The 13,817-nt window shown below is 48.0% G+C and overlaps 5 protein-coding genes across 5 annotated transcripts; 4 read left to right on the top strand and 1 right to left on the bottom strand.

Moving 5' to 3' along the window:
- Positions 1–192: 192 nt before the first annotated feature.
- Positions 193–1,320, bottom strand: J7337_000260 (uncharacterized protein; the record flags this gene model as incomplete). Its single annotated transcript, XM_044818021.1, has 1 exon — positions 193–1,320. The coding sequence occupies one exon, from the start codon at positions 1,318–1,320 to the stop codon at positions 193–195; it is 1,128 nt and encodes a 375-aa protein (XP_044685723.1).
- A 1,498-nt stretch (positions 1,321–2,818) lies between these two features.
- Positions 2,819–4,189, top strand: J7337_000259 (uncharacterized protein; the record flags this gene model as incomplete). The annotated part of the gene is given in 3 exon segments (XM_044818020.1): positions 2,819–3,473; positions 3,508–3,608; positions 3,623–4,189. The coding sequence occupies 3 exon segments, from the start codon at positions 2,819–2,821 to the stop codon at positions 4,187–4,189; spliced, it is 1,323 nt and encodes a 440-aa protein (XP_044685722.1).
- A 2,364-nt stretch (positions 4,190–6,553) lies between these two features.
- On the top strand, positions 6,554–7,729 carry J7337_000258 (uncharacterized protein; the record flags this gene model as incomplete). Its single annotated transcript, XM_044818019.1, has 1 exon — positions 6,554–7,729. One exon carries the CDS (start codon positions 6,554–6,556, stop codon positions 7,727–7,729), a length of 1,176 nt encoding a protein of 391 aa, XP_044685721.1.
- A 2,843-nt stretch (positions 7,730–10,572) lies between these two features.
- On the top strand, positions 10,573–10,941 carry J7337_000257 (uncharacterized protein; the record flags this gene model as incomplete). The annotated part of the gene is made up of 3 exons (XM_044818018.1): positions 10,573–10,635; positions 10,689–10,715; positions 10,768–10,941. 3 exons carry the CDS (start codon positions 10,573–10,575, stop codon positions 10,939–10,941), a joined length of 264 nt encoding a protein of 87 aa, XP_044685720.1.
- Positions 10,942–11,734: 793 nt separating this feature from the next.
- On the top strand, positions 11,735–13,417 carry J7337_000256 (uncharacterized protein; the record flags this gene model as incomplete). Its single annotated transcript, XM_044818017.1, has 1 exon — positions 11,735–13,417. The coding sequence occupies one exon, from the start codon at positions 11,735–11,737 to the stop codon at positions 13,415–13,417; it is 1,683 nt and encodes a 560-aa protein (XP_044685719.1).
- Between the last annotated feature and the right edge of the window lie 400 nt (positions 13,418–13,817).

The following is a 13,817-nucleotide window of genomic DNA, read 5'->3' as shown; positions in this document are numbered from 1 at the left end:
CCATCCTATCACAATAACTTTCAGCTCAGGGTACAGCGTGATCAAGTCAAGATATGTTGTTACTGATATTGACAAAGGCCTAATATGTATGGCCAGATAAGATATGTAAAGATACTATGTACAAAGAAGTGACATGCTGCCAGATGTGATATTATATCAACGCCTCATCTCAAACAAGGCGTTTTGTTTAGTTTAGGCCATGCCGAAGCCAGCGGAGGTCATGACGTTCTTGGCGCTGTTGTAGTCAGAAGCACTAGCAATGGTCTTGCCCTTGAAGTTGCTGAGGAAGCCAGTGTTGGTGCCACCGAGAGTACCAGAGCTGCCGAAGCCGTTGAGCTGACAGTTGCGGCCAAGAGAAGCAGCACAAGGAGAGCCAGAGGTGGGAACACCGAAGAGCTGGCCCTGGTAACCCTTGGAATCGACGGGGTACTTGACGTTCTGGAAGATGTTACCCTCAGCGAGGACGGAGCCAGAGTCGATCTCGAAAGCGTGGTCAGGGACATCGTGGAAGAAGTTGTTGACGGCGTGGAGGAGAGTGTTGCCAGAGACCTTGGGGCCACGGCCGGAAATGCGGTAAACGTAGTTGTTCTTGAAGGTGACGAGATCGTTGGAGCCGGCGAAGTAGAGACCCCAGTAGTGGTAATTGTTGCAGCTAGCAGACCAGTTGGTGGTACCGTCGATCTTGCTGTTGGAGATGGTGACACGGTTGCAGGCGTTGTTCCCGAGGACAATGTGCTGACGACCGATGAGAGAAGTGGTAACATGGTCGATCCAGACGTTGTCAGTGTTGTCGAGGGTAATGGCATCACCACCCCAGACGTATTGAGGGTTAAGCTCAGTGATGTGAATGTTCTGGATGATGACGTTCTTGGAACCAACGATTCGGAGACCCTTGCCGCGGATGACACCCTTGGAGCCAACGCCGATCAGGGACTTGTTGGAACCAACCTTGATACCCAGGATACCGGCCTTGTCGTACTTGACGTTGACCTTGGGGGCGTTGGGCTGGTAGTTGCCGCACCAGTTGTTCTGGTTGATGGCAGTCTGGCACTTGGATCCAGTTCCCCAGGGGGCACAACCAGTCTCGCTGGCGGTACCCTCGGTGCCGATGAAGTTGATGGTGCGGTCGAGGTAGATGACACGGGCGGAAGAGTCGCCGAGGTAGGAGACGAGCTCGGCGGCGGTCTTTGGGTAGACGGCTCCAGCGCTGCCTCCTCCTGTGGTGGAGGAAGCGAAGCCCTCGGCGCGGGTGGGAAGAGCACCGAGGACGGAGGGCAGAGCGGCGGCGACCGCGAAGAGGGTCTTGAAGAGAGAAGGCATGGTTGATGTTGATATAGGGAGTGACAGTGGCAGTATGTTGATGTGTAAGTGAAGAAACCAGAGACCCAGCTACTGGTTGTATAAGAAAGAATGAAGGAGAGAATACTGAGAAGCGAGTCAAGGAGAGTGAGATATCGTGAAGTTCATATACTAAGCTATCTCAGTCCCATCGTGTAAGCCAAGCTAAAGCTAGCCTGATCCTCCACCCTATGGAGTGAGCATCATCCTAGCACCGGAAAAGCTCCCCTTGGCAGACGGGAATTCGGCGAAGTTGACGATAGATTACAGCCTTATTTCGGGGTGTAGTGCTTCATCGAGCCACGGACCCTCCCGGCCCATGCTGCCCTATTCGGAAGCGGTCCGGGATGCGATTCGTGGGAATTCCGTTGATGTTTCGGTGCGGTGGGTTTATCTGTAGAGCCCACACGCCCCCCTTATCCAATGTTACAACTACTATTTCCTTGGTCAAAGTGTTGTTCTTGGTGGACTTTTATTTAGATTTTACTCCGTATAGTCCTTAAAGATAAAAATGGATCATGGATATAAGCAATAGATGGGATGATTCTGATCCCGCGTATCCAAGTGGAGCGCTTCGGTAGATGAGCGAGCTCCGGATCCGATGCGGCGGTTCGGCCGGCTAAAGGAGAGCCCAAGATGGAAGGTCCTTCATTTACTATCACTTTTGCCAAGGGTTCTAATATGATTGATTGATTAGTAGCTGCAACGTTAAGTCCATGCATATCCGTGTTGTCACTATCCGCAAGTATTCTACGGATAGAACCTTAGATTTAGCCTCTTTGTGACAGGTACTCTAAACAAATAGTCTAAACAGCTATCAACTATCTCTCGATAGCTTGATTTTAGGGTGACATATCGTGATAGACTATTCCGTTTTCTCCAGGCACTCCGATTCACTAGCTGCTAGCAGATAAACAGAACACAAGCAAAGTCCTGTGTTTTCAGCTCGGGCTTCTCTTCTGGTGAGGTTTTGTTTGACAATCAGGTGGTAAAAGGGATGGGGCGGCACTAGGTCCATATGGTGATGGGGCTGTTCAAGCGTGCTTTGTAGCTGTAGCTTCGTTCTTAGCTCTGTTGGTTCCTTGACTCGTGAGTCTGTTTCATGTTGATGATTTTCTTTATCTAAGCTTTGATGTTTTAGCCATTTGACTGAACATAAGCTTGTCTCTGGCTAAATTGCCCTGTTCGACTGCCCTTTTGGATTACAAATGTCTGGTGCATAATCTGGAAATGTCTTCACCGTAGAGAATGCACTGAGTTCATCGACTCTCGGGTAGGTTTTGTTTAAACAATAGAATACAATTATTGCTATGGTCGATGAAGTCTCTGGAAGTTATCTCGAACATGAATGAGTCAATGTAGTCCAAGATACGAGTATATATTGCGTCTATCTGAACCTGAAGCGATAGTATTTCCTCACCACAGTAGCAAACACTACACTCTGTACAAACCGAATTCTTGAGCATCCCACTCTAACAACATGTCTTCCTCATCCAACAACACGGACAGCCAACAGCAGGATGCTCTGTCCAAACTTCCAACTGAGCTTCTACTCGAGATCATCAGCAAGGATTATCTGAAATGGGAGGATCACTACAACCTCCGACGTACATCATCTCGCCTATCACAGCTTGTTCTCGAGCCCATGTACCAGGGAGGAGACTATTGCATCTTTCGCATGGCTTGCTTTCGTGGTGATCTCGATACGCTAGCTGTCTGTGCTCTGTATGATGCCGTACCGACCGAGTGCAGTCAGAAGAGCCTGTTCGCGGGTCCTTTGGGTCTCATTCAGCCGGGACAAGGCCTCCACCCAAGTGAGACGGAGAATGACAACTACAAGGAGTCTTCGTATTTCAATGCCTGGGGCGACGGACTTCACGGACCCGGCGACATTGTTACACTAGGATTCTACCAAGGCATGTTTTCTGTAGAGAGATTCATCGAGGTTTGGCAATGGCTGTCGGGCCAGGGGTGTGAACTCTTCACTTTTATGAAGCTAGGCTCCCAGATCATCATGCCTTTTTCTTGCTTCTCGTTTGCTCTGCTATCCATGCTTCCAAGTGCTGATCTGCGACGTGATTCATTTCCTTTACAGCAAGGGCTTGAGAATCCCTCATCAGGACAGGAGACTTTGGGTAAGAGGAACGTGGCCAGCTTATGAACCTCTAGCCAGGGAGAATCGCCCAACCATGCTGCAGACTCTGCTGCAGACCAACTGCCCACCCTCCATTGTTGAGCTCTACTTGAGACAGGTCAACGATGAGGGCCTCGTTTTCGATTATAGTCGCACATGGCTTTCATCCCCGCGTGGATTGGATTGGGAAGCATCCCGGAATTTCTCCACATCCTGTTCGATGATATGTTCGCTCCCTGGATCTTCAAGGGTGACAATACCCGTAGTATGGGCGATGATCTCCAGGAAAAGATCTGCTTACTCACCCAACATCAAGGCGCCAATGCTTTTGAGCTGTACATGCTTCAGGACATTGTTACTGCATTGCGAAGGATTGATGCCATAAAGGTAAGTCGGGGCTATCTTGACTTTGACCGCGATGGAGTGTGGTGCTGGTATGAACTCTGCATGGCAGTTGCTTATATCTCTGATGAGAATATTTGTAGTCAAACGGTGGATCTTCACTTCACCGACCCTGGAGACGCAGAGATGATTAACCCATACTTCAGGAGATCCTGGGCTCCTCACAAGCAACTGGCGCTTGCGAGGAGAAAGGTCCTCAGGAAGAGAGCTCTTGAGTCTGGGGAAGATCCCAATGGTGTCCAGCCACAAGGAGTGGTGCCAGCCGGACGTAGATGGGCTCAGATGCCCCTGGCTGCTTGGGAATTCACCCTATAACAGGCCATGATGATAGATTGAAAGGTGGCAGATCGTAGAGTGAACCGACTGTAGTATTTCCTCCTGGAAGTAGTGACCAGTATCCCGAGTTGTAAGATGTTGTACTAGTATAGATTGAAAATAGAAAAGAAAAGGTGAGTAAAGTAACCCGAAGTTCCCTACAATGATCATTCAAGAGCGTGACGTTTATGTCCAGATTGTCCTTGATTTAAATGAAAACCAACAGGTTTATTCATCAACATGGTCCAAATACCAGGCAAGGGGAAGTTAGAGAACTTCAGTCTAGGAGATGAAAAGAGTTGGATAAGTTTAGATAAATTTAGGATAAGCTTAGTAGGACCTTAGAACAGTTAAGTTTTCTGCCCCCCCAGGCCCAACGAACTCTATCTCGAGCCGTCTTTTGTGGTTTCCACCAAATATCCATGGAATAATAGCCTGAAATTGGGTAATGGGCAAGTGTATATTAGAATTTAGCCAATTTCGCTTTTACATCTAGGTTGCCTCTAAGCTGTCTATTGTGGGATACGAGTCCTTTGTTGAACAATGGCTTTGTCAGAGACGATAGAGCAAAGATCGTGGCGACCACACCTTTCCCCTTGTTTCTTTTCTCCTCCGTACCCAAACCCATGAAATACTAATTGAAGTATGGGGGTTCTATTTAGATAGTTATTGGAGAATTCGTGGTAAAGGACAGTTGATCTGAGTCTGTAAAGGTTAGCTGAAAAACATCCACAAGCTTGAAGCTGGTCATCTAGAGCTGAGTGGAAGGCAACCCCTGCGTGATATTTTCTGCCAACAGCAGTGGCAACTAACTTGGTAACGAAGAATGATATGTCCATAGTTCCAATTGCACGGCATCGGTCGAAGTTCAGTAGAAAATGGTTGTTTCGGAACGCTCCTGAGTTGCACTGGTGAGTGCTGGCGAAGCTGCGATGAGAAGACTTTCGATCGAGTTAGATGTATTCCGCGAAGATCAACTCCCCAACGCATCGGAGCTGGAGGAATGGAAGATAGGTTTTTCTCCTCATGGATTTCCGCAAAGTGCGATCGAACATTTCGAGGTGTGGATGGACGCCGTCCAAAAGGTCTTGGAGCTCGGGTTCACGCTGCACGTTACCATCCGGTTTCGAAAGCCGCTCCGATACTATGTCTTTTCGCGAAGTTTCGGGCGTGCTAAGAAACCCCAAAGTCACCGTAGAGATCGATCTGGACAAAAACGCCTGGAGCCAGGTCCCCCAACGCTACAGGCCTCTTCTGATGGCCATGGTCGAGTTTTCCATCACTGGCGTGCAGCTGGAGAAGGAACTTGAGGATCAGAGGGTGGGCCTGACAAACGAGGAAGAAAGGTATCTCATCTATCATGGGTGTCTTACCGTTCGACTGTTGAGGGTGATACACTATCGACAGACTGGAAATACTCCACAACAGTAAGAGATGAGAATATTGGGATCACTCACCACTTATCAACAGGCTTCAGCTATGGATAGACAACGTCTATGGTCGGGAGCCGGGCACCTCGAAGGACGACATAGGCAGGATGAGCAGTGGAGTTCGGAGGGTCAAGCTATACTGACGGACAGTGTCCGTTGGAGTGAAGGGGAAATTGTTGCTAGATGATATGCCCTCAGGGGTTGCAAACTGCCTTTCCTAGTAATGCTACATTTCAAGGTACGTTAGAGATAAGCACCAAAAGATCTTCTAACAAGAATATGCTTACTAAAAGTCACCGAAATTCCTCAAAATTACTGAAAAGTTGGTGTTAGCTCTAGTCGTCTATTCGTCTAACTTAACTCATTGCGCTTCCATCGTTAGAACACGTCCCGGCCATTTTTCTTTTCTTTAGGGAGCTTTTTTACCATACGGAACTAACCTAAAGATGCATTTCTTGTCATTTACTGTTAGTGAAGTAAGGTTCTTGAACATGTAACAAGTCAAGCTTCCGAGATGCCCGTTCTCTTTGTCTCTTAGTCTGTACGGATGACTCCAGAAAGAAGAGAACGAGACTGAAAACGCCTCAAGTTTCAAGCCTTCCTCACTTTCGGTGTCGGATAGCAAAGATAGGCCCAATATTGCGACTTCGGTCGTCGGGTCAGGGCTCGTGATAGACCATTTACCATTATCCTTATTACCTTGCCTCAAACCAAGCTCTAAAAGACACAATGAATCCATGTGAGGGCAGTGCACAGTATTCTTGATTCTCTTGGACATTGAGTAACCGCATGCAATGTTCAGAAGTCAAAGATGTACGGAAACTGGCTGTTCAGGAACAAGACATTGGTATAAAATAAGGCCTTGGGGCATGAGTAACAACATATAGGACACTTGAGCAAACACCACCAAGCTATCCACAACAACGACGGAAAAATGTCTCTTACTCAAAGCAAGAAGAAGTCCCAGAAGGCAGGTCTACTTGATCTACCCAATGAGCTTCTCTTCTCCATTATTGATGATGAGGTAATGAGTTGGAGAGATCATTTCAACATCCACCACGCATCATCTCGACTCTTCCAATTGACTTTCAAGCAGTTTTACGACGGTAGGCGAGATATTTTTGAATTTGCTTGCTCTCATGGCAACCTTGATCTCATGATTGAGTGTCTCAAACACAGAGACGTTCCCACCAGCCAACTCTGGGAGGGAACGGGGCCACGCAGAGTCTACATTACACCGCTTGATGTCCTTTCATCTGGGTTTCTGGGTGGGAACTTCTCGGCTGATGACTACATCAAAGTGGCTGAGTGGTTGTTCGTCAACGGGTATCATACCCAACGAGTCGTACGGACCAGGGGAGAATTAAGAACTATTCCTGTTTTTCCTCCCTATGTGCTGACCATGTTCTCAACAGCGACAGATACGGATAGCCATCGTGGCATCTGCCGGGTAACTGAGTTCCTTATCAGCAAGGGTCTGGGATTTCCGTCTAAATCACTACGCAGGGTGTCTATCGAGAGGAGGAACGTACATCCAGGCTACCCGGAATTTGCTGAGGGCTACGACAGCATCATGGAGATAATACTGCAGTCGGCTTTCCCCCTGTATCTGTTCGAGATCTTTCTCAACAGCATGCTCTCCGATCGGGGACTGACTCTCAAGTCTCGCCTCGCCCCTGGCGATCGAGTTAACATTGACTGGCACGAATGGACAGGATTCCGCGAACTGGTCTGCATCCTTTTCGATGACTTATTTGCTCCGTGGACATACAAGGCAGACAGCCCCATCTACGTTTCCGATACCTTTGAGGCTAAGATACGACTGCTGGTCAAACATGACGGGATTAATGGCAATGAGCAGTCAGTGCTCGAAAACATCCTTGGATCTCTGCGTAGGATCGAAACAAAGCAGAGAGATAATGGCCGTCTCAACTTTGAACGTGACGGTACATGGTGCTGGCGCGAGCTCTGCGTCTCCATCTATCTGACCCCTTTCCTGGGCCGGAGGGTATGGAGTCGGCATTCTCGAGTAGACTCGCCGCGAGCAATTCGCCCCGTGGTCGAGAGACCCGTGCATGAGTTTGTAATCCCTAGAACATGGTACCCCTGAGTCCCTGATCATCGCCAGGTCAGCTCATTTTCAAGATGTTCACGACAAGCTCGAGCCGTCCTGGCTCGAGGATAACACCGAACAAGACTGGGTTAACATGCCCTTAGATGCCTGGAACTTTATCATTCTTGAACGGTTCCACCTTTTAGACACAAATGGGGGCCGTTCTTACCGTGATAATGCTAGCATTGGCGGAATTTTTGGATAAAGATGGAACTGAAAGGGGGACGGACGATAGAGCTATCGTTCACATAGGTAAGTGTCATCTTGTTTAGATATAGACTCGTGGAATGAGACGTCAATCTGCATAGGATCATAACCAGAATTAAAAAAATCCCTTTGCTTCTCTGTATTTAGACCTATAAAAACGTGCATTGAACTATTGCTACTGTGCAGACCAGAACCTCATATTTCTAGCAAATTCATAGCATGGTCGAAGAACAAGCCATAACACGAGCAAGGCCGTTTGATGATAGTGCCAAAGGAGTATTGTCGCTTCAGTTGAGTAGAACGCAGGCAGTACCTAACAAATCTCGTTTTGATACAACACCATTGTTCAAGTCTGGATATTTTTGACGAGATGTCAACTATTTTGACGGGCCCTCGTCAGGTTGTGATGGATCATCCGTCTGAGCACCGGCACATCCATCGGCTTCTCCTTGAGCGGAATCCGACGACCAGTCTTGATGATGTGAGACGGTAGCCTTATCTCAGATAGATCATTCCAACTGCTGGCGCCCTCACCGAAAACCCTGTCCAAGAGAGCAGTGTTGATAAGAAGACGGAGAGTATCTTCGAAAGCCATTGAAATAGGTAATAATATTGAACTGAGAGTCATCGAGAGTGATATTCTTTGCTTGTCTGGCCTCAGGAAGCAAGAAAATATCAGTTTAAGTAAAAGCATCCTAAGTTTATCCTAAACTTCTCCTAAGCTTATCCTAAATTTATGCTAGATTACCTGCCTAACAGATCTTGAGATTGGTGCGGATGTCGAACACATCGTCCTCAATGCTCTGAAAACAGTAGAATTGAGCGTCCTCCCATCGAAGACACATGTGCTCCGGTTTCAAACGATGTCCTGTAACCTCCCCCCCGCGACCACACGTATCTATGATCAGCATCATGTAGAGTGTGAAATTAAGAACTGCGCGCATTGAGCCAAATGTGCCCAGATATTCAGGTTCGTACAACTTGGACATGATGAAAGAAACGTCCTTCGAGCTGGCCGAAAGCTTTGGCTTAGCTTCCGTCGTGAGGCCCTTCCTGAACGGCCAAGTTGTTTGATATGAAGAGGCCCATCTGCTTCCGAATGTCACTGTTATAGGAACGGTTAGATTCCCGTTCCATTGACCACAGCAGGCGGCTGATGTGGCCAATGACAGTGTTGACCTTCAATGTATCTCCCAATCTTCCAACACGATAGTGTGCTAGGTACCGAGAGTACTCCTTGAGAAGAACATGATCCGGCTAATGGCTACCAGAGGCGAAAAATTCAGCCTGGGCGTCAACTTCAGGGTGCTCATCTTCCATGAACTCAATGAACCACTTCTTGGAGAGTTTCAGCATATAGAAAGTCGTATGGGCAAAGGGATTTTGAGCGAACTTGATGTCCTACTCCTTCTGTTTCTCGAGTTCTTCGGATGTCAGACTGTTTTGTGCTGCAGCTAAAGGTGCTCGCCGTTTCTCTCGATTGCTGACGCGGAAGATGGTGACTCAGAAGTTTCAGGGGTAACGCGAAGGGACTGATGCCAGCAAGAGTACATTGAAGGTGCAGTTGTTAGAAACTATCCACGATGAGGGAGTTGAAATGTATAGGAGACCAGTGCAGTGTTGGATTTGATGTTGAATCGAAACTGTAGCAAAAGAGGATTGCGGAAATGATCGAAAATGGTAAGACAGAAGTCGAAGTAGTATCCATGGTAATGAAGCGATCTGGAGGTTCTATGGTTAAAAACTGAGAAACCATTCAATACGAATGCAAAGACTTACCAGAAACCAAGGGAAAGTACCTCACTGATGTTCTAAATGCGATGCGACATAGCGGTAGAGGTATTGCATATAAATTTTGCATCAAAGAACGGGAGTTCGCAGCAGGTGAAGTAAGATGGAGATGGAGGAGAAAAGGAGGCGAGGTGGAGATGGAGAGAGGATGGAGTCTTTTCTGAAAGCGATCTGGCGGGCAGTGATTCACCGTCATTCACTAAACTCCTCATTGTCAGCTGCATTTACCAACATTTCAGCAGCATCATCATAAGCTTTAGGGTAATGGTTTTAAAGCATCCATCTCTGCCCTACACATTCACATCTCCAGAATATCACATCTCCATCCATTCTACTTCATTATCCCCAAAACAGCACACTTGCACAGCTGCTTTATGTGTTCCATTTACTGATCACATCAAACAAGACATATCATTGAATTCACAGAGGAATCGTAAGGTATGCAAAGAATCCCCCAACATTCTAAGCGCTGTTCAGTGAAAGGAATGGCCATAGGGCACAATCTTAGCTGATCACGCTCTCTCACAGGACATCCACACCTCAAGCGCTGTCTAGCAGAGATAGAGGTCAGCAAGTGTCACTTGAGCTGACCCGAGTCTTTCGGGTGGCTTCCAATAGTACACTTGCGGTTCAGTGACTGTCAGATTCAAATAACACTTGAGCCCATCACAGTCTGTCGCACGCCATCCGACACTACAAGCGCTACTACAATCAGGGATGACTCGCCGGAGAACAATGAGGAGCCCATCTCGCAGGAGTTTCTAGACAAATGGGCTGCGAAGTGGAAGGCAAAGGAAATCTTCGAAACCCCCCTGGTGTCTCGCGGAAGAAGTGGGAGAAGCATGTCATCCCGGGCCTTGGAGAAGGACCAAGCCCATCGACATGAAAAGTTCCTGGTCAGACAGGTATGCTATGCTATTGTAGCTCTTAGTCGGGTAAATCTCTAACGTACCAATAGGAGACCAAAGTCGAAAAGTACTGGAAGGTAAACCATATTTTTATGTATCGGTGACTTTCCACTAACGACTCATATGTAGCGTGTCGGTTTGCACAAAGTACATCCGGAATCCATCACGGGGGAAGCGCTGGACAAGGACGACGACATCCCGATGAGCGAGGAAGAAGAAGACCGTGGCGAAGACACAGATCACCACCTCAACACCGACAATCCTACCATCCACGTCCATGGTAGTAAGGCTGCTATTGAGTAGATGGCTCGAACCGATGTCAAGGAGGTTGCTTGTTCATGCCTGTATTTGCTAGTCAGGTCTCTTAATTATTTAGGTTCAAGATCCTATCAATTGAGGACATACAGCATAGACCTTCTCACCTGTCTAGTATTATCCGGAACAACTACGTGTCCCTATCTCCACGAAATGCTCATTCTTTGTTGTCTATCAAAAAGACGAACAATTCTTTATGCGAACATGATAAAAAGCTCTGACAGCCGACCGCTGTTCGCTTTATCAATCACTTTCCACAATTTACTTAGTCCCTCAGAAACAAGAAGCTCTTGTGTTAAAGGGGTTTGCTTGGTGATTTATTCCGCTTGGCAGACAATGGTCAGATTGAATTTACGATCCAGATTTAGCACGCCCCCAAGCGCCGGGTATTGCATAGTAAGGCTCTGATCTCCATTCTGAGACATCCCCGGTGCTATTGCTTCACTCCCTGTTTCCAACGACACATGCCACCCTAAGACTCAGTGGTGGCAGGACGAGATCTCCCGCACTCATCACATTCACGGTCGGAAGAACAGAGTATTTCTTCCTCAATTCAACATTTTTGTATAGTTGATATATCGAATAGTAGCATTTACTGCCCTGGTTTCTCATTGTGTTCCCGTGAAGAATTGTTCGTCTCTGCTGGTATAAACTGACACTCACCTGCAGTAACAACTAGAGATTAAACCTTACTCACACATTCTCCTCATCACTTCGAGAAACCAAAACAACCCCTTCATCTTCAGAAACATCAACCCTGTAGCATTTCGTTGCCACCACAATGTCCTCTCAAGACAACTCCCCTGCCTCCGCCTCGGGCTCTGGCTCCGAGCTTATCCCCCACAACACTCTTCTCGGTCTGCCAGAAGAGCTCCAGGCACTGATCGCCAAAGCTCTTAGCGACGATATCGACGTAAAAGTCGATGTGTTGTGTAAGCTCATGCTAGCATGCTCCAAAATGTGCCGGATCGTCCGTCCATATGTCCTCCGTGCCAAGAACTTTAGAGCCTTTCGACGGGCTGTTGAGTCGGCATATCTGCCGATGATGCGTCTCTGTGACGAACATCGCGCAGCCCCAGTCGAAATGAGCTGGCCTGTTAGACCTTCGTGGAGGGAGTATCGACCTATCGATGCTCTACTCCTCAACCTGGACGAGCAGCATACTAGTCCGCGAAGCGAACAGATGCAGCAGGTAATTCGGGCAAGCGTCTACGTGGCTCTTCAGTGGCTCCTCGAGAAGGGCGCTGACGGGGAAGCGAACTTGGTGAGTGAATCCCTCAACGGCTTTCGCTATCAGCGGTTGGATATGGGTCTTGGACACATGCCCACAAGACTCCTGAAGCAACTCCAACTTGACATTGGTAAACCTGGGATTGACATGTATCTCTACATGATTGAGCTGATGAGTAGCTATGGTTTTCCAAACCCAACTCGGCCCAACGCCCTCGACGGCGTGCTAGCTACCGACACGTCCCCTTTCTACCATCCGGTGTGCAACTGGGCGGACACGGAGCCATATCCCTTTGTTGAAGGTGCAATTACAGAGACGTATTTCACCGAGCATCCATTGGACCTGGCTCTCAAGTCGCACATTCCGCCTCGTCTGTTGGAGTTGATGCTACAGGAGTATGCCAGTCGAGACGTCAGCCTACTAAGCTTCTACAACGAGTGTCCAGAAGGGCTCAAGAAGACTTGCAAGGGAAAGAGGCCTCGTGTAGACGATGAATGGGTAGGTGTCAGTTCGATTGGTACCCTTATCGGAACGCTTCATGCTGATTTGCACAGCCCATCGGTGACCCGTTGGAGGGCATCGTATCCTGGAGAAGTCGCTGACATTTTCCGACAGAAGCTCGACATCATGATCGAGTATGAGATGATTGACGTGCTCGAGCAGGCCCTGCTCAAGAGTATTCTTGCAGCTCTAGACACCATCACAGCGCAAATCACTGCAGATGGGTGTATAGTGCCCATGCAGTTCATGCGCTCGTGGGTGGCGCTATGCAACGCAGTTCGACCCTACTGCGCGGATGAGTATGAGTTCATGCAGGATATAAGCCGCACAATTCATCGTAATGGACCTGGTCGCGTCCATGAATTCGCTATCGATACCGAATGGAACCCATGGTACATGTGGTTTGTGTGGTTCGATGCATGCAGACGTCGTGATCTGACAATCTGGAACATCAGCGGAGTTACATTCCACGAGAACAGACGGTATTTCTGGCAGAAGCACCACGGCTATGAGATCGAGTTTATCCTCGGGTACTTTGACCGTGATCAGGTCCAGCCTTGGTACGAGGTTGATGTGCTCGAGTGGTGTCAGCAAATGTCAGCAACTTTTACTGCCGACGGGGTCTCAAATGATCTAAAGGATGACTTTGAAACTTGGTGTGTATTCATGGAAGGGGAACTGGATGAAGAGAGAATTCCCTACGAATGGTGGAGCCAGCTCACCAAAGCGTGATGAAAGTAGGTTATCTGGGGGAGAACACTAGATCTAGCTGGGCATGGGGGGTTTAGCATTCGTGATACTGGGGGATAAGTACGATCCGGGGTTTTTGCTAGAGTTGAACGAGCGTTAGACGCTCTTGAATTGATTGGATAAAAAAGTTTCCATTGAAGCTATCACGAGTGATGATTATCGGTTGCTGTGATGTAACGATCAAGGTTGAGAGAAGAGGGCACTAGACTAAAAGCAGCCCCCACTGAACCATGGCCATAACCTTAGTACTAAGACACCGCTTACGGGAGCGACGGGATCTACTGTACAGCACCGTTTAGCAAACAGAACCAATAGTACAGTACAGTACAAGTAACTTTCTGGTCTACAGCCCAAGGCTCTAGGTAGTTAGTCTAGTCTAGGG

Source organism: Fusarium musae, chromosome 1, assembly GCF_019915245.1.
Source record: "Fusarium musae strain F31 chromosome 1, whole genome shotgun sequence".
In the NCBI taxonomy this organism is placed as follows: Eukaryota; Fungi; Ascomycota; class Sordariomycetes; order Hypocreales; family Nectriaceae; genus Fusarium; species Fusarium musae.
Note: the sequence above shows the minus strand (reverse complement) of the source record. Positions and strands in the feature narration are given on the sequence as shown.